Raw genomic sequence first — 24,161 nt, forward strand, 5'->3', positions numbered from 1 at the left:
CCTGGGATGCTTCCTCCCCGGCCCGGAGCGGGCTCGGTGGTCCCGCCCCCTCGCTGCGTCTCCTGGACCGGGCCTGGACCGGGCACGGAGCAAGGCCGCGGCCGGGGGGGCGGGGAGCCGCGTCCCTGCGCGCCCAGAGCGGCGTTCTGTGGGAATCGCCTGTGCGCGTCCGTGAGCGCACGAACTGGGTCATGGCACACGGCGGGATTCCGGAGACAATGGAGCACGGGGGCGTGCTAGAGAGCGGTGCGCCTGAGTGCGCCAGTGCTGTGCGTGCCTGCATGTGCGGGCATGTGCGGGTGTGCGTGTGCTGGTGTGTGTGTGGCATGTGTGGGCATGTGTGAGTGTGTGTGTGCTGGTGTGTGTGTGGCATGTGCGGGCATGTGCGGGTGTGTGTGCTGGTGTATGTGGCATGTGCGGGCATGTGCGGGTGTGTGTGTGCTGGTGTGTGTGGCATGTGCGTGCGTGCGTGTGTGTGCGTGTGTGGGTGCGCGTGTGCTGGTGTGTGGGTGTGCTGGTGTGTGTGGCATGTGTGGGCATGTGTGAATGTGTGTGTGCTGGTGTGTGTGGCATGTGCGTGCGTGTGTGGGTGTGCGTGTGTGGGTGTGTAGGTGTGTGTGTGTGTGGCACCGGGCCCAGGACGGAGGCACTGGCCCCAGCGCCGTGGAAACCAGACACGTTCCCAAGGGCCCCCGGGAGTCTGGCGCCGGGGGGACAGGCTTCCAGACCTCGCCGTGACCTGGGAGCGTGGTGTCCTGTGACCGCCACACCACCGAAGGTAAACTGAGGCCCCGCGCTGCCCAGCTGTTGGGGTTGCAGGGCTGGGAACCCAGGCACCCCAGCACTGGGCTTGTAGGAGACTCTGGGGCCGGGGCAGGCCATGGTGCCGGGCGTAGGGGGCCGGCGGCCTCCCCCTCCCAAAGGGCCAGCGTCCAGAGGTGACCGAGAGGCCTCCCGCTCCTGGGCGCGTGCCGTCCTGCCTGGGCAGCCGCCGTGGTCACCGCCAGGAGGGCCGGGCGCCTGCCCAGCTGTGCTCAGATGCTCGCGCCCCGGGCTCTGCCCGCCAGAGAGATGAAGTGTGTGGATGCCAGGTGGGGACGGGGAGGGGGCGCCCCCAGCGGCCAGCTCCGGGCAGAGATGGCACTGGGAATGGGCCTCCGGCTGCCCGGCTGCCCATCAGAGCCTGTCACTTATGCCCCGGGGCGTGGGGCCAAGCAGCGCTGGAGGGGCGCGGTGCCACCGCGACAGATGGGCACGGGGGAGCGGCCAGCAGCCTCCGGCCAGCAGCCACCGAGCCTGGGAGCCCAGCCCCTCGCCGGCGCGGCCCCCGCCGGGCCACATGCCTTCAGTTTCTCAGAGGCGGTGAGCGTACCAATCACAGCAGGCACCCTGAGGGCCCGGAGGTGGGCACCTTACAAAGCCCTGCCCCCTTCTCCCCCCAACGTAGAAAAGAGGGTGTGACCGCCGTCCGACCCACAGGGAGGAAGGACGGGGCCCTGGGGGACGGCTGCCGCTGTGACGCGGGTGTGCGACCTGGTCTGTGAGCCCCCGGCCTCCCCTGGGCAGTGGCCACCTGCCTCCCTGGAGATCCGGGCGGGAGACCCCGGGGGCTGTGAAACGTGGGCACCGCGCTGGCCCTGGGAGGCCTGGTGGGATGGGGCGGGGGTGGGACTGAGGTGGCGTGGCTGTCCCATTTCACAGACGGGAGCCTCCGCCCTGTCCCTCCGCAGGGACATGGCAGGGCCCAGCTCACCTGGTGGGAACAGCAGGGGCAGCGACAGCCCCGGGCACCTTGGGAGCCCTCCGCTGCTCGTCCTGTTTCACAGGGACCCTCCGGTGAGGCCGATGCTGTCTTTCCTCCCATTTTACTGACGGGGAGACTGAGGCATGGCGAGGCAGTGGCCGAGATGGGGCCTGAGGGGGGACCGCTGCCCGGACAGTGTGCCCCGAGCCCCGTCCGTGTTCAAAACGCACCCCACTTCGTCTCCTGACCCGGAAGTCCGTCTTCCCACCCCGCCGGGCCAGCGCGCGGGTGCCCGGCCCCACGCCCCCGGCCAGGATGGGTGCTCTCGGCGGGAGCCCGCACTGCCCTCCTCGGCCGAGCAGCAGCCATTGCTGATGACATTTAGGAAGAAATTAATGATGAGAAATGCAGGTTGGCATTTCGGGAGCGCGGCAGCCCTCGTGGGAGAGGCCGGCGGGGCGGGCACGGAGGCCGAGGGCAGGGCGAGAATTCATTCCGCTGTGTCAATAGCGAGCGCGCACTCCGCTGCTCCTGGGCTTCAGACAAGATCAAACACGGACCGGCCGGGGCCGGGCCAGGGGCGCGGTGAGGTCACTCTGTGCTGGGAGGGGGGTGGGGCCAGGTTCGGGGTCAGTGGCGCCAGGAGGTGGTGGGGCAGTGGGGGCAGTGAGGAAGGAGAGGCGGCCTTAGGACCGGTCATGAGGGCTCAGATCCAAGCACCGCCTCTTCCCAGCTGTACGACGTAGCCAGGGACATGGCCTTTCTCAGCCTCAGTTTCCTCAGAGCGAGAGGAGGTCCCAGCCCGGCTGCCCTCACCCGGTGGGCCAGAGGCACACAGGGCCCAGTCACTGCCACCAGAATGAGCATGGGCACAGCACAGCGCCTGGGGGGTTTGGGGACCTGAAGTGGCTGACATGGGCGTTTCTTGTCATACAGCGGCTGACATTTGTATGGCGTGTGTTAGGTGCCAGGCATTGTCCTTGGCTCTTTATACGCTGAACCATTCCATCCTCACCATGCCGGGATTGTTAAAGTAAGGAAACCGAGGCACAGAGTGGCTAACTAACTCCCCGAGGCCACCATCCATCCATCCATCAATCCGTTACTCCATATCGTTCACCCATCTATTCATTGACCCATCTATCTATTCACGATCTATCCTGCCACCATCCACTGATTTGTAAATCTACACATTGACCTATCCATCCATCCATCCATCTCTCTATCCACCCATCCATCCATCATCCATCTCTCCATCCACCCATCCACCCATCCATCCATCCATCCATCAACCTTCCACCCATCTCTCCATCCATCCATCCACCCACCCACTCATTCTTCCATCCATCCATCCATCCATCCATCGTCCACCCATCCATCCATCCATCCATCCATCCATCAACCTTCCACCCATCTCTCCATCCATCCATCCACCCATCCACCATCCATCCATTCATCCACCCACTCATTCTTCCATCCATCCATCCACCCTTTATCCTTCTGTCCGTCCATTATCTACCCATCCACCCACCTATTTATCCATCCACTTATCCACCTACCACCCACCCATCTATTCTTCCATCATTCACTCATCTACTCATCTACCCATCTCTCTATTCACCACCTGTTCATCCACTCTCCACTCATCTACACATTCATCTATCCATCCATCATCTACTGACCATCCGTCCTCCATCCATCCATTCAGCCAGCCATCCACCTGCCACTATCCATCATCAGCCATCCATCCAGCTGCACCTCCATACATCCTTTCATGATGCTTCCTCATACACTTTAACTCCATGCTTCCCTGGTACCCATTTCTCCCTCCCCTCACACTGCACACACACACACACACACACACACACACACACACACGCTGGTGAGGTGATAGGATGGGACAGACTGGGGGTATGGAGGATCCTTGGATCGCCTAATGAACACCCGGAGTTCTGCCTGGTGGTGGGAGGGAAGCGTAGGGCGGGCCCACCTGGTCCCGGCAGGGGTGAGGGTGCTATGCCCGCAGTCGGTTTGGGAGCTGGGTGAGGGTGCTGTGCGCACAGTCGGTCTGGGAGCTGGGTGAGGGTGCTGTGCCCGCAGTCGGTTTGGGAGCTGGGTGAGGGTGCTGTGCGCACAGTCGGTTTGGGAGCTGGGTGAGGGTGCTGTGCCCGCAGTCGGTTTGGGAGCTGGGTGAGGGTGCTGTGCGCACAGTCGGTCTGGGAGCTGGGTGAGGACGAGCAGGGAAGACGGGCTGGGCCACCGTGTCCTTTGGCCCTTTGGTGCGAGCGGCTCGGAGGAGCCTGCTGTTCTGGGAGGCGGGGTCCCCCTCGCCCTCCGCTTTGCGCCCGACTGGACGCCCTCTCCGCCCGGGCGAGGGTGTGCGGCCGAGTGCTTCCCGAGCACCGCCGCCATCATTGGGCATAATCGGCTCAGCTGCGGCTCTGCTCGCTGGCGCGTGGGCACAATCCATCACCGCAAATGAGGCCCGGCTCCAGCACGCTAGGGCTGCCGGCCAGGGGCCGGCCACGTGGGCGCCGGGAGCCACGGGGGCAGTGGGCCGTGCCTTCTGAGGGCATCACCCGCAGAACGCCCGCCAGCGGCTCTGTCCGCGGGGTTCCTTTTCTAGAGATGTGGGGAGGCAGGAAAGCTCTCCTTTGAGGAGGGAGGGCGGGGAGGGAGGTTCCTGTGAGGAGGGAGGGCGGGGAGGGTGGTTCCTGTGAGGAGGGAGGGCGGGGAGGGAGGTTCCTCTGAGGAGGGAGGGCGGGGAGGGAGGTTCCTGTGAGGAGGGAGGGCGGGGAGGGAGGTTCCTGTGAGGAGGGCTGTGAGGATGGTGGCCAGGGGGTGATGTGAGTCCGAAAACAGCCCTGAGCACTTGCAGGCCCGGGCTGGGTCAGGGACCGGTGTGTGGGTACAATCAGTGACGCGGGGCCTGGGTTTTCCAGAACATTCCTCCTGCCCGGGGTTCCGTCCCCGCTACTGGCAGGGCATCCTGCCTGTGGGCTCCCGACACACGGAGACTGTACGGGCAGCTGGGTTTTCTCATCCGATGTGGACGTGTGAGGATTTAAAGGTGTAAAGGCCTTTTTTTCTAACATGGCCCAATGGCGTTTCCTTTTTTGGAAACGTTAGAAAGGCACTGCCGGGCGGAGAGCGAGGGGCTGATGGCCCAGGTCCTCCCGGCCTGGCCGGGCGCCGAGTCCTGACCGTGGAGGAGGGGCTCTGGTTTGCTCCTCGCTGCCGTCGTGCAGGGCTCGCTGGCTGCGCAGCTCGCCGGCGGCCATTTCTGCCTCCTCACTGTTCCCAGCACCTGCCCGGAGCCGAGAGCCACGCGGGGGACACCCAGCCCCGTGCAGGCAGAGCGCGTGCAGGTGCTGCAGGGGCGGGGCTCACACGGGCAGGAAGGCCCTGCGGGGGGGCAGGCTTCCGCCCGGGGAGCGGGAGGAGGGTGGTTTCACATGGCTTCCTGGCAGCGGGCACCAGGCCGTGGGGCTTCCCGGACCACGGACAGGGGTGCGCGTCCCTGGGTGTGGTGGGGACCCGTGGTACCCCCAGAGATCGCCCCCTCCTTGCCTCTCCTGGGCACCGGACCTTCCCAGCTTCCCCTGCCAGGAGGCCAAGCCCCAGGGAACCCGGATCGTCGGCGGGGGAGCGGGAGGGGGGCTTCGAGGGGCCAGGCGGTGCTGGGCGTGGGGACGGGGCAGCTGCACAGCAGGAGACGGAATCCGACAAGCAGCAGCCACGCCTGAACCACCACAGCAGGCGGGCAGTGGGGTGGTTGTGTGTGTGTGGGGTTGAGGGTGCATGTGAGTGTGTGCACACATGTGAGCCTGGGACGGTGGGGTGTCCATGAGTGTGTGTTCACATGTGGGCCTGGGGCGGTGGGGTGTCCGTGAGTGTGTGCACACGAGTGGGCCTGGGGTGTCCATGAGTGTGTGCACACGTGTGGGCCTGGGGCGGTGGGGTATCCATGGGTGTGTGCACACGTGTGGGCCTGGGGCGGTGGGGTGTCCATGAGTGTGTGCACACGTGTGGGCCTGGGGCGGTGGGGTGCCTGTGCACTGGCCGGGGCTGCACTTGCCTGCAGATGGCACTGCCTGCGCTGGAGGTCTCCATCCAGGCGCCTGCACGGCAGAGCCCTGCCCAGCCCGCTGGTCCGCAGGCCGTCTCCAGCTCCTCTGTCACTGAATCTGCCTCTGATAGGACGCTCCACCCACCGGGGCTGCACGTGTGCGCGCGCGCACGCGTACATGTGGGTGTAGGTGTGTGTATGTGTGTGTGTCTGTGTGTCTGTGTGTGTGTGTGTGTCTGTGTGTGTGCACACATGCTCGTGTGTGTATGTGTCTGTGTCTCTGTGTGTGTGTGTAGATGTGTGTGTCTGTGTGTGTGCGTGTGTAGATGTATGTGTGTCTGTGTGTCTGTGTGGGTGTGTGTAGATGTGTGTGTCTCTGTGTGTGCATGCATGCTCGCGTGTGTTTGTATGTTTTTGTATGTGCATGCACGCTCATGTGTGTGTATGTGTGTGTGTGTGTCTGTGTCTGTGTGTGGGGTGGGTGGGTGTAGATGCGTGCGTGTGTCTCTGTGTGTGTGCATGCGTGGTCATGTGTGTGTCTGTGTGTGTCTGTGTCTGTGTGTGTGTGCGCGCTCAGACCACTGGAATGGCAGGCCGTGGGGAGGAGAGGCCTGTCTTGGTTGGGACAGCCGCCTGCCCAGCACTGTATTTCTGGCCTCAGAGCCTCGAGCTGGTCTCCCCTCAGTCCGCGGTGGCGGGGTGCCGGGCTCCTGCCGGCTCTGTGCGGGGGACCCACACCTTCTAGGGGTCCGGTCAGGCTGGGTGAGGGCAGGGGCCGTGTCTGAATTTGTATTTGAGATGAGCTATCCCCCAGGGGCTGGCTCCCGGTCCCCAGGAGGGGGCCAGGCCAGGGCGGTCCCCCCAGGAGGGGGCCATGGTGCACAGAGGGGTCCGTGCCGCCTGGTTCTAGGTGTTTAGGCCGTGTCCATCAGGCACCGGTCCCCGCAGGGCCGGCCGCCGGGATCCTTCCTCCCGTTACCACAGGACGTGCGGTCAGGGGGCCTGTCGCCGAGGTGGGCAGATCCGCGGCTGCCCGGAGCGATGCCGTCCCTGCGCCGTTCCCTCGCACAGCCCTCTCCGCCGGCAGCGGGCCCTGGGCCTGGCATCGGAGGGCAGCCGGCCCGCCTGCGGCCCCATCGCCGTCCCTGTGCTGCGGGGACGGCGGAGCCTGGTTGGACAGAAGCCTCCGCCCTCCCGGCATCTGTGCTCCCGGTTTATTTCCAAAGCACAGAGCCGCACAGGCCTGCGGGGAGTTCCTTGGGATTTTTCTTTTTCTTTTTTCTTTTTTTTTTTTTACGTTATTTTCTCCCACATTTTCCTCGAAGGAAGCCGCTTTCTCGTTCATGGGATTCGTCGCTGGCCGCCTCCGTGCTCCGGTGCTGCAGAGCCGGGGAGCGGGGGGCAGAGGGCGCCGTCCCCCGCGTGGGCTCAGAGCAGCCAGACGGAGCCCCGCGGGCGGCCCCTTTGGGGGACCCTCCAACACAAGCAGTCCGGGCCCCACTGTGCCCTCCGGGCCTGCGCTGGGGTCTCACAGGCAGCCAGCGCCCGCCCCCAAAACCCACCCCGCTGCCCCCGGAAGGCGCACCCCGCAGGCCGGGCGCCCCCGGTGAATGGCTCACACCAGAGACACAGTCCGGGCTGCGAGTGCGAGGCTCGCTTCCTGCTGCTCAGGAGTAGCAGACGGCCGCCTGCCTGGCTGCCCGGCTGCCTGTCTGGCTGGCTGTCTGCCTGTCTGTCTGGCTGTCTGGCTGGCTGGCTGGTGTCTGGGTGTCTGTCTGGGTATCTGGGTGTCTGGGTGTCTGTCTGTCTGGGTGTCTGTCTGTCTGGGTGTCTGGCTGGCTATCTGGCTGGTTGCCTGGCTGTCTGGCTATCTGGCTGTCTGGCTGCTGTCTGGCTATGTAGCTGTGTGGCTGGCTGTCTGGTGTCTGGGTGCCTGTCTGGCTGTGTAGCTGGGGGTCTGTCTGTCTGTCTGTCTGTCTGTTGGCAGAGCCAGGAAAGCTTCACACACATCCCCACACACGGAGGAGTCGCCTTGGCCACCACGGACCTTCCAGGGCTGCCCCAGGCCCGCGGGTGCCAGCTGCACCCAGGACCTTGACGCCGGGGCGGGGGGGGGGGGGGGTCACTTCCACGCCGTGAGCCTGTTCCTGCCGCCTGTGTGAGTGCGTAAACGACCGGCTGGGGCGGGCCCAGGGAAAGAGGGTGCACGCACCTCACAGCCCGGCCCCCGGGGGCGCTGGCGTCACCAGGCGGGCACTGAGGGGACCCGGGCCGTCACTCTCATTTAGTGACGTGCGCTGGCTCGGCTGCTCGGAGCATTCATTCTGGGCTGCTGACGGCTGCTCTCGAGTGCGCTCACTGCTGGTGAGGAGCGCAGACCAGCGAGCATACGGGCCTCAAGACAGGCCATCTGTTCGCGCGCCCCGTGGACGCCCGTCAGACGCCTCCAGAAATGAGTGCTCGCCGCGGGGGCTGCCGGTGAGACCAGCAGAGCGGGAGCCGACTGCCTGCGCCCGCACCCTCCCCCCAGGGAGGGGCCGAGTGTGTGCGTGCGCATGCGTGTGTGTGCCTGTGTATGTGTGTGAGTGTGTGCCTGTGTGCATGTGTGTGTGTGCATGTGTATGAGAGTGTGTGCGTGTGCGTGTGTGCATGTGCGTGTGCGTGCATGTGTATGAGAGTGTGTGTGTGTGCGTGTGCGTGTGCGTGTGTGTGCCTGTGTGTGTGTCTGTGTGCCTGTGTGTGTGTCTGTGTGTGTGCCTGTGTGTGAGTGTGTGCATGTGTGCATGTGTGTGCCTGTGTATGTGTGTGCGTGCGTGCGTGTGTGTGCCTGTGTATGTGTGTGTGCATGCGTGTGTGCGTGTGTGTGCATGTGTGTGTGCGTGTGTGCGTGTGTTGGGGGCTGGGGGTCCCAGGAAGGGAGCAGAGGGAGATGGGGAGCATGAAGGTCTCGAGATACAGCTTTTCGAGCTTCTCCCCCGTCCGGGCCTCCCGGTGACTCCTCAGCTCCGATACCTCCCGTGGCTCCCGGGGCCCAGCGCAGGGCAGGCCGCCCTCCTCCCAGGCTGTCGCCACCGCCCGCACCCTGAGCGGCTCCGCCTCATGAATCATTCATGGCCGCCGGCGCGCGGCGCTGTGGTGCAGAGCAGACTGGGCTCCGTGCAGACCGCAGGGAGCACCCGGCTGCCGGGACTGGCGGGGGTGAGGGAGGGGGCCCGGCGCTCTGTGCCTCGGTTTCCCGCTGGTGAAATGGGGAGAGTCCGAGTACAGAGGCCCAGTGAGCTCATCGGTGTGAAGGGTTAAGAATGGCGTGTGGCCCACAGGTGCAGGTTAGCTGTGAGCATCATTGGTACCTGCGCTCCGTGCCCGTATCCGGGAGGTTCCCTGTCGGAGGGAAGCTACCTCTGTGTGCACATGCCTGCACACACACGCACATGTATGCACTCAGTGCAAGGTGTTCTCAGAGACTCAACTAGAAGGCCAGCATCTTCCCTAGCATCTCCCCATAGAAGTCCTCTCGTCAGAGTGTGTGGTGTGTGCATGCTGTGTGTGTGTGTGTGCGTGTTGTGTATGGGGGGGTGCTGTGTGTGGGGTGTGGGGTTGTGTGTGTAGGGTGTGTGAGTATATGTGTGTGTGTATGTGTGTGTGGTGTGCTGTGGGGTGTGCTGTGTGTGGGATGTGGGGTTGTGTGTGTGGGGTGTGTGTGGGGTTGTGTGTGTGGGGGTGTGGAGTGTGTGGTGTGTGTGTGTGTGGTATGCTGTGTGTGGGGTGTGCGGTTATGTGTGGGGTGTGTGGGGGGTGGGTAGTGTGTGTGTGTGGGGGGGTGGTATGGTGGTGGTGGTGGTGGTGTGTGGGGTGTGGTGTGCTGTGTGTGGGGTGTGCGGTTATGTGTGGGGTGTGTGTGGGGTGTGTGTGTGTGTGTGTGTGTGTGGGTGGTATGGTGGTGGTGGTGGTGTGTGGAGTGTGGGGTGTGTGTGTGTGTGTGTGTGTGTGTGGGGTGTGCGGTTGTGTGTGGGGTGGGTAGTGTGTGTGTGTGTGTGTGTGTGTGTGTGGGTGGTGTGGTGGTGGTGGTGTGTGTGGAGTGTGGGGCGTGTGTGCAAGGTGTGTGAATGTGTGTGTGTGTGTGTGTGTGTGGTGTGCTGTGTGTGGGGTGTGGGGTTATGTGTGGGGTGTGTGTGGGGTGGGTAGTGTGTGTGTGTGTGTGTGGTGTGCTGTGTGTGGGGTGTGGGGTTGTGTGTTGGGGGGTGGAGTGTGTATGTGTGTGTGGGGTGTGTGTGTGTGTGTGTGTGTGTGTGTGTGTGGGTGGTATGGTGGTGGTGGTGGTGTATGGAGTGTGGGGTGTGTGTGTGTGTGTGTGGTGTGCTGTGTGTGGGGTGTGCGGTTGTGTGTGGGGTGGGTAGTGTGTGTGTGTGGGGGGGTGGTATGGTGGTGGTGGTGGTGGTGTGTGGGGTGTGTGTGGGGTGGGTAGTGTGTGTGTGTGTGTGTGTGGTATGGTGGTGGTGGTGGTGGGGTGTGGGGTGTGGGGTGTGTGTGCAAGGTGTGTGCATGTGTGTGGGAGTGAACCCCACCCCCTCCTGGGAGCTGGGAACGGCTGGGAGGCCTGGCCCCCTCTGCCCCCCGGCAGCTCTGACCGTGGCGCTGAGCAAGCAGCAGAGCCCAGGAGCCGGGCGTCCTGCAGGGGGCGGGGCCCGGCTCTCCCCGGAAGGCACATCGCCCGGGTTCGGCCCGCTCCCGGGAACGGCCCTCTGTGCCGCCAGCCACCAGGGTGGCTTGTGGGGGCAGTGGGAGCACGGGGTCAGCCACAGTGTCTCCCCCAACCCAGCGCCCGCAGGAGGCGACGTGGGTCCCCGTGCAGCCGGGGGCTCCGGGGGGGACCGGGCGTGGGAGGCTCTGGGTGTGGGGGCTGCGTCCCTGTCCGGCCGCCTTACTCTGCCAGGGGGCCTGGGGCCAGGGCCAGGGGCCAGGGCACCCCTCACCATGGAAACATGGAGTTCTCGGGGGAGGGGGCCCTGGCTGGCAGTCATTTTGCTGCCGAATGCCCAGCAGTGAGCAGGTGGCTGTGACCTGGCAGGTGTGTGCAGTGAATGAATGAGTGAATGAATGAGTGAGCCCCTCCCAGCCCCCGCAAACAGAGAAGAGCCCGGCCACTTGGCCCTGGGAGTGGACGGCCGTTGGCAGTGGTTCCTGGGCCGTGGTGCCGGGCGTAGCGTGCCAGGCACTGGACCGAGGGTGGTGGGGCCGGAAAGGAAGCGAGGTCCCTGCCCACTGCCGGGCGGAGGCCTCCCGCTTGCCGCGATGGGTGCTGGGTGTGTGGGGGGTGGGCCCCCAGTGCCTGACCTCCGGGGCTGGGGGTGGGGCCTGCCCTGTGGTAAGGCAGTGACCTCCACAGCGGCTGACCCGGAGGGAGGAGAGAGGAGGTGGAACAGGCTGGGCGAATGCTGGAAGCTCAGAGGGGGGTTGGGTGGAGGGTGGCTGGGTGAAGGGTGGGTAGGCTTCTGAGGGACCTGCTGGGTGTCCCTGCTCAGGTGGGAGGAGAGGTGCCGGTTTTGGGGGAGAGGGGGGCGTTCCCATGGAGACCGCTGCAGCCCATCTGTGGTCTCAGACACCCCGCTGGAGCCCCGGGGTTCCCACCGCCCCCGCCGAGGCGCCCGGCCACGCTGGCAGAGTGTGTGCGTGCGTGGGGCGGGGTGCCCGGGGGCGTGGGAAGTCCGCCTGCCTGTCCCAGCCCCTCGCGCTCCGGGGTCCCGTTGCCAGGGTGACCTTGAAGCCGGTGTCGGAGCCTCTTTGTTCTCCTCGCACCTCGTCCCACCGTGTGAGGCTGCAGGAGGATGGGAGGGACGTACCTGTGACAGCGCTGGGCATGGGCGCCTGTGCTGTCATGTGGCCTGTGCCAGGAGCCCGCGGAAGGAGGCCAGCAGAGGCTGGCACCTGAGCCCTGCGCCAGCCGCATCTCCTGCCTGAGCGCGGACGCTGCCCCTGCCTGGCTGGGAGCTCGCCGAGGCGGTGGTGACAGCACCACGGAGGCCGAGGCCAGGGGCAGCGGTGCCTGCAGTGGGGGGCGGCTGCTCCAGGGCCCGGGCCCATGTAGGGGTGTCCTCAGGCCTCCCAGCAAAGCCTCAGGCACCGGGCATTGTCCTGGGGCCCTCCCTGCCCAGACCCAGAGCCCTCCCTGCCCAGACCCGGAGCCCAGGAGCGACGCAGGGTCACGTCTGCCCCCTGGTGATCGTCGGCAGAACCGCAGGCCGGGAGCTCCTGGGTCTGGGGAGGCAGGAGCATCCCTGCCTGAGACGTGGCCTGGATTGGGGTGTCTGTGCTGCCCCCACACAGGCCCCTCAGCCGCAGGGAGATTTGCTTCCTTTCTCTGGGCGTCACGAGGCTCTGGTGCAATGGGTCTAGATTTGGAGCATAGACCCCGGGGAAGGAACAAACAAAAAAAAAACCTGTAGGCCCTTAGAGGCCAAACCCCAGCGCCTGCCCCGACCACTGGCTCCTGTGAAGACCGGCCGCACTGCTGGCCGGCTCAGCTGGGCTGCGGGCTGGGCTGTGGCAAGAGGGTCACCTGGGCCCCGGGTGCCAGCAGATTTGGCCACGCTACACACTGTTCTTCAGACCGGAGTCAGCACATGTGACCGAGCGGCAGGCACCCTCCCTCCTCGCCCTCTCTGCTGGGCGACTCTCGCTGCCGGGGCTGCAGGCACCGGGCGGCCGGAGAGCTGCTTGGCACATGTGCCTGTCCCTGCGCTGGGCTCAGAGCCGCTCCTGGGCTGGACGGAGAGAGAGAGGACCTGGGGGCAGCTTGCCGGGATCAGACAGGACTTCCTCCTCCTCCTCCTCCTCGTTAGAGCCGACGGGACGCCGGTCCTTCCTGCTCCCTCCCCGGCACGCCCCGTTCCCCTCCTAGAGCCATCCCCACGGTGAGACCGAACGGCAAAAACAAAATCCATTCATCGGAGCCCAGGGTGGCAGCGCCGGGCACCGATCCCCAGGCCGCCCCACGTCCCCACGATGGCGTCCTGGCAGCTGCGTCCCCGGTGCCCTCTCCCCCCCCCCCCCCCCCCCCCCCGCTGCATTCTGTTCCGGAGTCATCGCTCGGCCTGCGCGCGGAGTGGGGAGGCGGGGGCGGGGGCGGGGGCGGCGGAGGCCGGCGGCTCCTTCCTCTGCCCTCATGCGTGTCTCCTCTCTCTGCCCCCAGAACCACACGATGAGCCAGCACGCGCAGTGAGGGCGCGCCGCGGGACGCCGCCCGGCGGAGGGCCCGCCGCGGACGCCTGGCGGAGGGCCGCCGGAACATTACATCCAATCAAAGTGTCATTTGCAACCCAGATGTAAAACTCTAATGATTTGGCCACGAGGCGCTGCTATTATAAGCAGCTGGAAATGAATATTAATGGCGGAGATTAAAAGTATTCCATGCTCAGTATTTTTTACTGCCCGGCTCCAGCTAGCGCGCTTTTTAGACTCCGTGTCTAGAGTTAGGGGACCCCGCTTTTTTGAGCCCATTGTCCTTTGTTCCCCCATGTATTATACGGATAGTTTTTAAAGAGGAAGAATTAGTGCGGTCCTTTTTTTTTTTTTTTTTCCCCCCCCTCCTCTCTCTCTCTCTCTCTCCTCGGCTTCTTTTTCTTTCTTTCTGTTTTTCTACACCTTCCCTCTCCCCTCCCCCCTTCGGTTAACGCCTTTTAATTGCAGTTCTAGATAATTGTGCATTGTGACGTGATTGCTTGGCGATTGTCGGAATACCTCCCTTCCCTTTTTTTAATTAAAGACGAATGCCTTGATTGGATCTGCCAGTTTGCCGGACAGTGATTGCGGCTGTGTGACCGGCGGCGCCGGGCCCCAGAGGGCCTGCTCCGGAACGGGCCGCCCGGCGGTTTAATAAAAGGGAAACCCGCTGCCTGGTTCTCGCCTCCCAGCCTGGGGCCCTTGCTGGGGGAGGAGGGGGTCGCCCGTGGGGCGCGTCCTCCAGTTCCTGTGGGACCCCACGTGCCAGGAGCAGCACACAAGAGGCCCAGCTTCCCCCGGACGAGGAGGGCCATCGCCTGGTGCCCACTCACAGGAACTCGAGGACCAGCACACAAGAGGCCCAGCTTCCCTCGGACGAGGAGGGCCATCGCCTGGTGCCCACTCACAGTCGGAAGAGCTGGCGGGAGCTGCAGAGTGGGAAGCCCCCCCAAAATGAGCTCTGCTCCCCGCTTTGAGGGCTGGGGAGACGGAGGCCCCGGGGGGGACTGGGCGGTTCTCCACAGCAGCCGCCTGGTGCCACGTGGTTCCCGGTGGGATGGCTGTCCCGGGGGCGGGTGCAGTCATCCACGTGGTTAACCCTTCCCTGGCCAGGCAGGGGCGGTGGCAGGAGCCGGGTTCCAGGTCGGGGCCGCAGGCTCCCTCCCTCACAGAGACCCACCGGTGGGATGTGCTGGTGCAGAGACGCGTGGCGGGTCCAGGACGCCAGTGGGGCAGGTGGGGGCGCTGAGGGTAACAGGCTCAGGGGTCCCTGCTCCCCGGGGGCCACCCGCCTTTGCCAGCCCCCAGAATGGGTGTCTCCTGCCACTCTGCACGCTCCCCGCCGGGCCTGCCTCCCCTTGCCCTGGCCGTGCCTGCGCCCCGGGACCCGCCCGGCACCTGGGCCTCTCCCCGGCCCCCCCCACACCTGCCCGTCATGCGGGGCTCGGCGGAGCCGCCGATCAGGGCCGGGGTTCGGAGCCAGCCCGGGGGGGGGGGGAAGCCCTTCCTCGTTAACTTCGCACAGGAGGCAGGAAGGCTGGTTATTGCCCTCCGCAGAGCCCGAACGGAGCAGGCAGGCAGATTGCGCCTAATTATAATGCAATCCGGAGCCACGGGCGTGGAATCGGGAGCAGTCACCCCGGATCCGGGGCTGCCGGGAGGGGGGAGAGAGGGCCCCTCTGCCTCCTGGGGCCTTGCCTTGGCTCAGGTGGGGCACCCCGCTCCCCCAGAGGCATCCACACCTGCCAGTCACAGGGCAGACTCCTCAACCGAGCTGCTGCCCTTGCAACTCAGAGCTCCCGCCTCCTGGAAGCCCGAGGCCGTGAAACCCCCCTTTTAGACCCCGGAGACGTGGCCGGGTTAGGGAAGGGCCTCAGGACGGGCATCGGTGTCCCCCCACATGTGGCCGGGGGCTGGGCCAGCTGTCCTGCATCCACAGCCAGGCCTGGCGGCCCCCGGAGCCCCCAGAGCCGAGACGGGGGGCAGGGCCTGGGCATCCCAGGCTCCCCATCCCCGGCTCTGGGCCCCCCACCGCCCGGATCTCATCCCCAGCCCCACGGAGCCCAGGTGAGACCCAGCCAGCGCCCACGGGAAGATGCGATTTGCCGGTCGGCGGCGGAGGGCTAAATTAGTCACTGCCCCCATTAAAAGTGCAGCGGGGGGCCTAAGAGCTTTTCTCGCCATGTGGGAGCCGGCAGCCGAGCGGCGGAGGCCGTGGGTGAGGAGGGAGGCAGCCTGGGGGACCGCGAGGTAATGAGGTTTATGGTGATGGCGAGGCAGCCCGGAACCCCACCGGCTCCCCTCGCCCGGCCCATTGTTCTCCGGCTGGCTCTGCCCCGCACCCCCTCCACTGGCTCTGCCCCGCACCCCCTCTGCGGAGAGCCTGCTTGCAGGGAGGGGCCTGGGAGGGGGACCCCGAGGCCCTTCCCGGGCTGGACCTGCCCCCGTGGGGCGGGGCGGGTGCAGGAGAACGATAGACCTGTGATAAACCTGTGCTCTGGGGCCGGCCCACCTCCAGCCGGACGGTTTGGAGCTGGGAGGAGGCAGCTCCCCGCTCAGTCCCGGGGCCTGGGACAGGCATGGGGGGCTCACAGGTCTGAGGGCCTGGTAGCACGTTGGCCGTTAAAGGGACAGCACGCACCCAGGCCCCCACCCTCCTTCCAGCCGGGGGAGGGGGCGGTGATGGAGCCAGGCCCTCGTGTCTGGATGCAGGAGCAGGATGCAGCCGTGGAGGGTGGGCGAGGTGACGGGCAGCCAAGGGTTCAAGGTCACTGGCTTTGGCGTGTGTGAATTGTCAGCATCCAGGGGCTCTGCGAGGGGAGTTGCTGCCCAGGCTGACCCCGAGGCCTCAGGCCCCTGCCACTGGGCACCTGCCTAGGGCTCCAGAAGCAGGTGGCTAAGGGTTTTCTAAAAATAACTGGCCAAAACCGGTGTGACTCAGTGGATAGAGCGTCGGCCTGCGGACTGAGGGGTCCCAGGTTCGATTCCGGTCAAGGGTATGTACCTTGGTTGCAGGCACATCCCTGGTGGGAGGTGTGCAGGAGGCAGCTGATCCATGTTTCACTCTCATTGATGTTTCTACCTCTCTATCCCTCTCCCTTCCTCTCTGTAAAAAAAAATCAATAAAATATATCTTAAAAAAATAACTTTGTATTGATTTCAGAGAGGCAGGGAGAGGGAGGGAGAGAGAGAAACATCAAGGAGGAGAGAGACTCGTAGACCGCTGCCTCCTGCACGCCCCACCCTGGGGATGGAGCCCGCATTGCAACCCCGGGCCTGGGCCCTGACCGGGAATTGACCTTGACCTCCTGGCTCATAGGTCAAAGCTCCAGCCCTGAGCCGCGCAGGCAAGCCGGGCAGGCCGGGCCGGGTGGGAGTTCTGGCCGCCATGGAGAGCCACCCTCTTCCCTGGGGTTGGCTCGAGGTGTGAGCCCCCCGGGGTGTGCCTCTGCCTGGGGAGACCTCCTGGCCACGCTGAGCTGGGCCCAGCAGGTCCATCTGGGACCCCAGTTTGCAGAGGCCACCATCTAACCCTCCCCCGTGCTCTGATTGGCCCGGCTCTGCACCGGCCCCGCCCAGGCGCCCCGCCCCCCGGTGCCAGCTGTGCCGAGCGGCCGGGATAACATATTTGTGGTTATTAATTACTGGAAGGGCCCTCGCAAACCGTGCTTCCTGTGCATAAAAATATGTTTGAGCAGTTTCTACTTAAACTTTAAGGAGAACGTTAATCAATTTTATTTCAACAAAATGACCTTAAGCAGGAAGAAAAAAAAGGAAAGTGTGGGGGGGTGTTATTTGCCCAAACAGGCAAATTAATTTCTCTCTCTGGAGAAATCTGAGAAGTTTCCGGAAATAGCTTTTGCATAATTTACACCTGCCCCGGCCGCTCCGGTTTAGCGCCAAGCCCCCGCACCTACCGGCCCTGGCCCTGCCCGCCCCCAACTCAGGAAGAACTGGAAACAGGTCCCTGCAAAGGCCCTGCCTGACAGCCACGCCCGCCCGCCCTCCCTCTGACCTTGGGAGAGGGTGCTGAGGGAGGCCAGCCCAGCCTGGGTCAAGGTCACAGGGAGGAGAGGGCTGGCTCCCAGGACGAGGGCCTGGGACTTCTGGGGAGCCCCAGAGAGGGGTCTCCAGCAGGTAGCCCCCCCCTGCCCTGGGGCGCCCTTCAGAGGCACGGGACCTGTGGGTGCCTGCCTGTCACTCCACTCCTACCTCCCCACCCTGCGGGTTCCCGGGAGGCGGGCTCCAGGTCCCAGAACATCCTGCTCCCCGCCCAGAGACCTGGGGCTCTTCCCCTTTGGGTGGGCGGGTGGATTGGGGTGGGGTGGGGTGGGGTTGGTAGGCCCATGTGGTCCGCCTGGAGTGGGGGGCTCAGAGGCAGAGCATGGGGGCTGCCGGACTGTGGTAAGTCTCCCGTCCAGCCGCCCAGCCCTGGGTGGAGTCCTGGCCTGCTCCGGGGATGGCGTGGGAGCCCTGGAGAGGGCTGCTGCCAGCGGGCAAAGCTTCCTCTCCGCCATCTCCCCAGCACCCAGGGCAGTGCCAGGGCATGGCAGAGGCCCCGGAGGTGTTTGTGGACTGAGTGGGTGAAAGCGCTGAGCACACAGCTGTTCCGTTATTATTACGACTAGTTCTGCAGTTGGGTTATTTTATTTTTCAAACATAAGCTTAGGCCCTAACCGGGGTGGCTCAGTGGATGGAGCGTCAGCCTGCAGACTGAAGGGTCCCAGGTTCGATTTCGGTCAAGGGCATGGACCTTGGTTGCGGGCACATCCCCAATGGGGGGGTGTGCAGGAGGCAACTGATTGGTGTTTCTCTCTCATCAATGTTTCTGACTCTCTATCCCTCTCCCTTCCTCTCTGTAAAAAAGTCAATAAATATTAAAAACAAAAACCAAAAAATACATAAACTCAGGCCATCATACAGACAACAGAGCTATACATGTACACACAGACAGACAGACAGACAATTGAGCTATACATGGCCGAAACCGGTGTGGCTCAGTGGATAGAGCGTCGGCCTGCAGACTGAAGGGTCCCAGGTTCTATTCCTGTCAAGGGCATGTACCTTGGTTGAAGGCACATCCCCAGTAGGAGGTGCAGGAGACAGCTGGTCAATGATTCTCTCTCATCGATGTGTCTAACTCTCTATCCCTCTCTCTTCTTCTCTGTAAAAAAAAGTCAATAATATATATATTTTTTTCTAAAATAGAGCTATACGTGTACACACACAGACAACAGAGCTATACATGCGCACACACACACACAGCATGCACCAGGCAGCTGCACACAGACGGCCCCTCAGACACGCGCACACGGAGACAGGCCCAGACCCCGCACATGCACACGCACCGCACCCGGCAGCGGCATATGGAGCCGCCCGCCTCCCGTGGCTTCCAGGAGGCTCGGCGGGGTGCGGCGCACATCTGACGTTCCTGGTGTTCGCCGCGCGGGCTGTAATTAAACGTTACATTGAATAAGCCAGGCTCCGTGCCGAGCGGCTGTGCGGCCGGGCGGGGGCTGCAGGCCCGGCCCGGCCCCCTCCCCCCGCCCACGGCTCCCCCGGCCGCCACCCGGGGCTCTGGGCCGGAGGGACCTTGGCCACAGGGTCACCGGTCCGGCCTGGAGGCGGGATGGGGTGGACGGTGGTCTGGGGGCCCCCTGGGCGGTCCTAGGGCTGGAGGGTTCCCGTCTCCTGTTCCTGTTGGGGCGAAGTTCCCCCGGGGCCTCCCGAGCGGCGGAGGGACAGCTGGGTGCTGGGGCGCCCACACCCAGAGGGCCCTGCTTCCCTCCGCCGGGCAGAGCTGGTGCTCCCTCCCCCCTCGGCACTTTGGGGTGCTCTGGTCTCCCTGGGAGGCAGCTGGGGGTGGCGGCCACAGGCCACCCCACGGGGGCCACTCACTAACCATGTGACCTGGAACAAATGACCCGAGGTCTGTGCTCAGCGTCCTCGTGGGTGAGATGGGGTCCCAGGGGCACACCCCCCTGGGGCTGCTGGGGGACTGAGCCAGCCCCGAAAGCAGGGCCTCAGACCCACAGCAGTCACCTGGCTGGGCTGTGAGCCCACCCTGCCCACGGCTCTCCCAGGAGCCCCTGGGCCCTGCCTGCCCGCCTGCCGAGGGGAGGCCACCGCGCAGCCTCCATCCCTTCGTTGGCAGATGGGCTGACGGTCCCTCCGGCCGGGCGGGCGGGCAGGCCGGGCAGGCGGGCAGGCCGGGCTGGCAGGTGGGCAGGCTGGGCGGGCAGGTGGGCAGGCTGGGCGGGCGGGTGGGCAGGCTGGGCGGGTGGGTAGGCAGGCTGGGCGGGTGGGCAGGCGGGCGGGCGGGAAGGCTGGGCCGGGCAGTGGCACTGGGAAACAGGCTGAACTGTGGGTGCTGGGCCCAGGGCAGCCGGCCCCTCTTCATTCTTCCCAGACCAAACGTGGGCTCCTGAGCCATCGCCCCTCCCCTCGGCAGCATGCTCCCCGAGCACAGAGCTGGGACGCCCCTCACTCGGAGCCCTGCCGGGCCCCGTCCGGTGAGGGCCTGGAGCAGAGACGGAGCCCGGCCTAGGCCCGGGGGCTGTTGGGGTGCAGAGGGATTTCAGCACCAGGGCCAGCCGCCCGCGGGACCCTGGGTGATGAGCTGGGCTGAGCCACCAGGGGGTGCGGCGGCCTCCACCAGCCCCAGCACGCCGCCCGGAGCGAGGGCGCCTGGACAGGTGTCTCGGGGCGTCCTCCCTGGGCCGTCCGCCATCATCACCTGTCCGAGCCGGTGAGCCCGGGGGGGCCGCTCCCTGCGCACACACTGCCCGCTCGGACCTCCGAACGGACCCCCGGGCACACAGGTGGGCAGGAGCCGAGTCCCGCCCAGAGCCCCCTGTGCACACCCGGTGGCCCTCCTGGAGGCGGTGGCCTGTGTGCCAGCCACAGACAGACCCACGCTCACCCGAGAGCACCCAGGGGCCACCGCTGCCGGAGGAGTCCTGGCTCCCCTCTCTCCTCTCCTCTCCGACCGGCACAGCCACCCGCACCTGCTTCACGGGGTCTCAGAGCCAAAGTGGTGCGGCTCAGTGGACAGAGCGTCGGCCTGCAGGCAGAAGGGTCCCGGGCTGGATTCCGGTCAAGGGCACACGTCTGGGTTGTGGGCTCGATTGCCAGTGTGGGGCGTGCAGGAGGCAGCCGGTCCGTGACTCTCTCTCATCCTGGATGTTTCTCTCTCCCTCTCCCTTCTCTGAAAGGTTCCAGGTTCGATTCCGGTCATTGGTTGCGGGCACATCCCCAGTAGGGGGTGTGCAAGAGGCGGCTGGTCGATGTTTCTCTCGTCGATGTTTCTAGCTTTCTATCCCTCTCCTTTCCTCTCTGTGAAAAATAAATAATATATGTATTAAAAATTCAATAAAAATATTTTTTTAAATAAATAAAAATATATTTTAAAAAGGGGGTGGTCTCAGCACGGCTCGGCGAGTGGCCTCAGGGGACGCCGGAGCGGGGGTGCGCCCACGAGGAAGGATGTTTCCAAGATGGAGGCCCTCCTCGCCTCCCGGCCGGACTAGGCGCCCCACCGCCTGCACCGCGGCTCGTGAATATTCAGGACCCACCGCTCCCAGCTCCCCCGCTCCTCTTCCTCCTCTTCGGTGCTGAGCCTTAAGTGGAATTGATCTTTTTTTTTTTAAAGGGAAGAGAAATCTGTCTTTTGTTCTCCGGCTCCCCCAGGGGCGCCTCCGAAGAGGAGGCCCCCCGCCCGGCTTCGGGGGCGCTCCTCGGAGCCAATCGCCGCCTGGCACGCTTCCCCGGGCTCCGGGCTCGGCCCGGTGCCATGCGAGCAGATGGCCGTGATTGCTGGCAACCCGGAGACCCTGCAGGAGAGGCGAGGATGGGTGTTTACAGCATCCCGGTCCTGCCGAGAGCATCAGAACGGCAGACCGAGTGGCGCCTGCCCCCCCCCACCAGCCCCCCAGGCTCCCCGGGGCGGGGGAGGGGCGGCCCACATTCCTGAAAGAGGAGAAGGGGCCCCCTTCTCCCCGCAAGGGGAGCCCCGCCCGGAACCCAGCCCCCAGAATCATGTCCCACGTAGGCAGCAGCAAACCCTTGATGCCAGGGTCCCTCCCGCCCTGCCCCTCCACCTCTCTCCTCCGCCTCCTTCAGGCACCCTTCCGGAGGGCCCTGAGCCTCCTGCCATCACTCAGAAAACAAACAGGAGCACCTACTGCGTGCTCATATCCGAGGGACGAGAGAGGCCCTCGGCGCCTCCTTCCTCTCCCAGGAAGCCCCGGCCTCCACTGCGGGACTGAGCTCCTGCGGGCAGGGTCCTGGCACACAGTGGGCCCTCAGTAAAGTCTCTGTGGACTGAGTTAGGGGACCCTGCCCACGTGGAGATTCCAGTCCACCTGGCATGTCTCCCCTTCTGCCCCTCATTCTGCTTCCCAGTGACACTGCAGCCCCCGAGGATGGGGCATGTATGCCACCCAGCTTGTGGCTCCTGCTGTGCAGATCGTGTGGCCAACATGGGGCTGTCCCGGCCAGGGCAGTGCCTGGAGAGGCACTCCAAGCGTGCCAGCCTGAGCCGAAACCAGTGTGGCTCAGTGGATAGAGCGTCGGCCTGCGGACTGAAAGGTCCCGGGTTCGATTCCGGTCAAGGGCATGTGCCTTGGTGGCGGGCACATCCCCAGCAGGGGGTGTGCAGGAGGCAGCTGATGGATGATTCTCTCTCATCGATGTTTCTAGCTCTCTATCGCTCTCTCTTCCTCTCTGTGAAAAAAATCAATAAAATATATATTTTTAAAAAAGAGTGCCAGCCCAAGCCTGCTGGGCTGCCTGCAGCCCGCGGAGGCCCCCACGCCCACGCCTCACATGCACTCACGGCTCTTCGCGGTTCGCCGCACCATGGCTTCCCTTTCCGTGCCCGTGTGCCTCCGGAGCACCTGCACAGGGCAGCGCCGTCCGGGGCGGGGGAGACGGAGTGAGCGCAGCCGCTGTCCTGGGGCTGGCCCCGCGGTGGGGCTGGGACAGGTGAGCGGGGACACGTGTGCACGGCCGGGAGAGGGCTCCGGTGAAGGACAAAGCAGGGGCAGCGGGGCCGTGAGGGGAGGGGCGGTGGCAGAGGGGCCACGGGAGCGGGCGGGGGTCTCTGACGCTGCAGCAGGGATCTGAGTGCAGTGAGAGCGTGGCCGGGGGCCATCCCGGCGCCGGTGCCCCGTACGCCGTGGCTCCCGGTGTCCCCGGCTCCAGGCCGTGGTCACGAGCGCGCTGAGCCAGGTGAGGAGGCGCCCCGTGCGGCGAGCGGTGGGGGCGGAGGGGACTGCGGCGGCCGTGGCGGGCCTGGCGGTGCGGGGAGGCGGCTGGGAGCAGCCGGCGCGGCTCCTGTGTCAGGCAGAGCCGGCACCTTCCCCCGGACACACGTGCAGTCTTCCGATGGGGCCGTGTGGGAAGCACGCGATCCACCCACGCGGACGGCTCTGAGTGATGGAGGCCAGGCCCACGGGTGGCCAGACGGCCCTCGGCGGCCAGGGCCAGGGTCGGGGTCGGGGTCGGGGTCGGGGCCGGGGCCGGGCCAGCTCAGCCCCTGGGCTCCACTGTGGCCCGCGGACGGGGGCCCGTGAGGTCCCAAAGGTTGGCGACCGCTGCTCTGGGGGACCGTCTCCTGGGACCTTCTCCCGCAGGCCTGCCCTCCCGGGGTCCTGCCGCCTTCCCCTCCAGCTTCCCCGGGGACCCCACGGCTGACTGTGGCCCCGTGAGCCCGCCCCACAGCCCCCCCTGCTCCCTGCGGCCCGGCTCCCCCGCGGCCTCGTCAGGAATGGTTTCTGCATCGACACACGGGCTGGCACCTCCAGCTCCCGCCCTCCGCCCGCCGCCCGCCGCCCCCATCGAGCTAATGGAAGGCCCGAGGCGGCCGGCGCCCGCTGCAGAGAGGCCTCGGGACGCCCTCCCGCGAGCGTGACCTTTACCGGGAAGAGAGGAGATTCACGATCAATCCGGCCAGCAGGCCTGCCCCCCGCCCCTCCCCGCCACCCGCACACACAGGCCCCGGGCCCGGCCCCGGGGCGGGCGGGGAACCTCAGGCAGCCGCTGTCTCCCCGGCCCCCTCCGAGGGTCTCTCCCCACGGCCACGGCGGGCCACGGCCTCACTCCACGTCCTCGCTCGGCCCCACTCTGCCGCCGGGACCAGCTCAGCCCGTGGGCAACCGCTGGGACAGGGAGCCCCTTGCTGGCCGCACAGGGGCACCTGCGGGACGGCCCCGTTTCATACGCAGGAGGCGGGGAGGCTGGGGTCGGAGGCTGGGGTCGGAGGCTGCGGCCCTCACTGTGGCCACTCGGCGGGCGGAGGAGGTACAGGCGCTGGCCGGGGCCGTGCGTGTACCGGCGACGGTCACAGGCGGGCGTCCCGCCAGGCCAGGCCGGGCACCTGGGCGGCCGAGCTTCCTGCCGCCTGCACGGGAGGGGCGGGGCCTGCGCCTGGGAGCGGGGAGCCCCATGGCCCCGCCATTCTGTCTTGAATGCCCAACCCACTGAACCACACCGGCCAGGCAGCTGTCATTTTTTTTTAATTCGACAGCCTAAGGGGGAAGAGATTGTCGAATAAAATAAACTCCATGTTTCCTCTGTTCAAAGGGAAAGGGGTGGGCTGCGCATCGGGAAGGGGGTGGGTGTCCGGGGCCTGGCCCGGCGGTCGGCCCCGCCCGGTGGGGAGTGAAAGGGCCTCCACGGGGAGCCCCGCGGTGCTGGTGCCCGGGTAAGCCCCGCTCCCGCCTGTCCCCCAGGCCCCCGGTTTGAAGTGTGGCTGTGTTTTGATCCTCACGTTCCTTTCTTTTCCGCGCCCGAGTCCTCTCTGCCGGGCCTGACGCCGCCGCTGCCTTTTATCCCAAAACGGCGGCTTTCAAGCCGCCTCTCATCCCGGCTGCTTCATGTTTGCGGGTTTCCGGGAGGTTCGGAGCGGGTCCCGGGCGGGCGCTTTCCAGGCTGCTCCTCGCTCTGCTCGCCGCCCGGGAGGGGCTGGGCCTGGGAGCGGCATGAGCTCCTCCCGGCCCTCTGAGGGCAGCGTGGACGGAGGGAGGGGCAGCGTGGACGGAGGGAGGGGTGGGTGGGCGGAGGGAGGGGGTGGGTGGACGGAGGGAGGGGCAGCGTGGACGGAGGGAGGGGCAGGGTGGACGGAGGGAG

General features: G+C 65.6%; 1 protein-coding gene across 3 annotated transcripts in view; it reads left to right on the forward strand.

Annotated features, from left to right (window-relative positions):
• The window catches only part of ZNF423 (zinc finger protein 423), a 174,596-nt gene extending 161,003 nt beyond the window's left edge, over positions 1-13,593 (forward strand). For all 3 annotated transcript variants that reach the window (XM_036440749.2, XM_045582886.1, XM_036440750.2), the window contains one exon: positions 13,003-13,593. In XM_036440749.2, coding sequence (XP_036296642.1) covers positions 13,003-13,032 — 30 coding nt within the window. In that variant the 3' untranslated portion in view covers positions 13,033-13,593. The remainder of the gene's footprint in view (positions 1-13,002) is intronic.
• Positions 13,594-24,161: the final 10,568 nt, after the last annotated feature.

The sequence above is a fragment of the Pipistrellus kuhlii genome, unplaced genomic scaffold (genome assembly GCF_014108245.1).
Source record: "Pipistrellus kuhlii isolate mPipKuh1 unplaced genomic scaffold, mPipKuh1.p scaffold_m20_p_17, whole genome shotgun sequence".
Classification (NCBI taxonomy): Eukaryota; Metazoa; Chordata; class Mammalia; order Chiroptera; family Vespertilionidae; genus Pipistrellus; species Pipistrellus kuhlii.